The sequence below is a fragment of the Fopius arisanus genome, unplaced genomic scaffold (genome assembly GCF_000806365.1).
Source record: "Fopius arisanus strain USDA-PBARC FA_bdor unplaced genomic scaffold, ASM80636v1 scaffold00082, whole genome shotgun sequence".
NCBI classification, from domain to species: Eukaryota; Metazoa; Arthropoda; class Insecta; order Hymenoptera; family Braconidae; genus Fopius; species Fopius arisanus.
The window spans coordinates 35,294-37,448 of record NW_011887821.1 but is presented as its reverse complement, the minus strand read 5'-3'; the positions used below and the strand labels follow the sequence as shown (position 1 = coordinate 37,448).

General features: G+C 35.1%; 1 protein-coding gene across 1 annotated transcript in view; it reads right to left on the bottom strand.

Moving 5' to 3' along the window:
* Positions 1–1,065, bottom strand: part of LOC105270243 (zinc finger protein 13) — a gene marked incomplete at both ends in the record, with an annotated part of 4,723 nt that extends 3,658 nt beyond the window's left edge. The window contains 1 exon segment of the mRNA XM_011311071.1: positions 505–1,065. Coding sequence (XP_011309373.1) covers positions 505–1,065 — 561 coding nt within the window.
* Positions 1,066–2,155: the final 1,090 nt, after the last annotated feature.

The following is a 2,155-nucleotide window of genomic DNA, read 5'->3' as shown; positions in this document are numbered from 1 at the left end:
AAAAAAAAGAACATTTTACTGACGGGTGCTTAACGATTGGGAAAAAATTTTACTGACGAATTTTACTGACGGAAGTTTAACTATTGGGGAAAAATTCGGTTCAAGACCTGCATGGACTATATCTATCGAAAATAATCTTTTGTTTGAATTCCATCTTGTTAGCTTAACATATTTTTAAACTAGGGATTCAATTTATGTTGAACCCACTCGAAAAATTATCGAAGGGCGCTAAATCTCGATATTGTTTAAAAGGAATCTACCAAGTTTCCGAAAAAATAATAAAAAAAAAGATTTTGCAGAGGAAACTAAATTTCGTTTTAATCAGTTCATATTATTAATTCGACTATTATTATTTAAAACGAATTGTCAAGCCTTTATGATGAATAGATTATTTCGTCTAAGATTGCAAGTTGGTGTTCTTATCTAATAAAAACTAAAAGTAGATTCTTAAAAATCTGTGATTGATTTGATGCGTGACGAAAATAAAAATGGTTTAATAATTACTTAGCATGAAGTGCCCATTCCTCTCTCGTAAGGAGCACCCGGCCGCATAGTTCACACGTCCAACTAACAGGTTCCTCCTTCAATTTATGATGAACCTCTTGTCTCGGTTGCTGAGGTGGCTGCGGTGGTTGCGACTGTTGCTGCTGCTGCTGATTAGCCTGATCATTACTAGGTGCTGAGGGTGTCGAGAGTGGCGTCACACCAGGTCTATGCCGAAGTTTATTCATGTGAATGACTAACTTGTCCCTCCGTGCAAATGCCTTTCCACATACTTCACACGAATAGGGCTTTTCCCCAGTGTGTATACGCATGTGTATCACGAGTTTATCTTTGCGTGCCAGACCTTTACCACAAACTGTACACGCAAAAGCCTTTGTCGTAGGTTCACCAGTGTTTGTTGCTTTCGAGACAGAGCCAGGTCGTGAACTCGTGTTATTTGTTGTTCGCAGTGGTTGATTTATCGTTGGCGGACGATTATTTGGAAATTGTTGTTCAGCTGTACCGGGAAATACGGGCATCACACCTCCAGGTCTAGCCATCGCTGCTGAATAATCTGGAGACCTTCAATCATGTTCCAAATAAATCATCAGGGCAAGCTCCGAAATTATAAACAATACATTATATTCACGGAAAAATAACAATCATTTCACCAATAATTCATAATCTATTTCTTGACCTCTACTATTTTTTAACTTCTTCAAAAAATTGCTATGAATTTGCTAACTTATACTTTTCATTAATAGATGAATTAGCTGTCGTATTGAGAAGATAGTTTTCTATGAATAAACGGTGAATTACGATATCGCAAGGAACCTTCAACGTATGGTGAAAGGACGAACTTCATATAAATGTTATAAATATCACTTCATTGTTGGCCATTTCAACAATAATGAGCAACATCGCAATTCTAGCAACCATAGGGGCTACAGGATAATAAATAATAAATTATTCGTTGGGTCAGACGTAGAAAAATTATGACATTTCGTTAATAATTAACAATCAGTATAAATTTAGCGTCACAACCGCCTCAGAATTTCAATAATAATCTATTGATAATCGAGGCGAAAATTAGTAATTTGACGGCAAAACATTCAAAATTCAAAATATGATAAATTTCTGACATTTTCTCTCTCAAAATCGTGATATACAAAAATTGAACGAGCCGACAGAATGGAAAGAATCAGGCGTAATTTTAAAGATCTTCTCGAGATCTTCAAATTATGGCATAATAGAGCAAGATTAATCGAGTACAAAGGTCTGGAAATTAATGAAAAGGGCGAATTTGAAGAAGACGAGCTTCAAAACAGAAACAATATCCAATAACTTCTAGAAATTGTAATTAAATCATATTCATGATACCATTTCATGATACCATGATACCATTTCATGATACCATGATACCATTTCGAAGGACATCAAATACCCGTCCATACGAGGTATAAATATCTTTCTAGCCAACTTTGAAGTCAAAAAAATCTAACTAACGGTAATTCTTCGAGTGAATCATAACACTTTTACCTAAAACTCTTGTAAATCAACAACAAATTGTCAGATTTGGATGAATCAGGGGTAAATCCGATGCTTATCTGATAAGCTTTCGGATTATTCTGAAATATATACGATCCTTCAAATAGAGAAAACAGAATTAGAG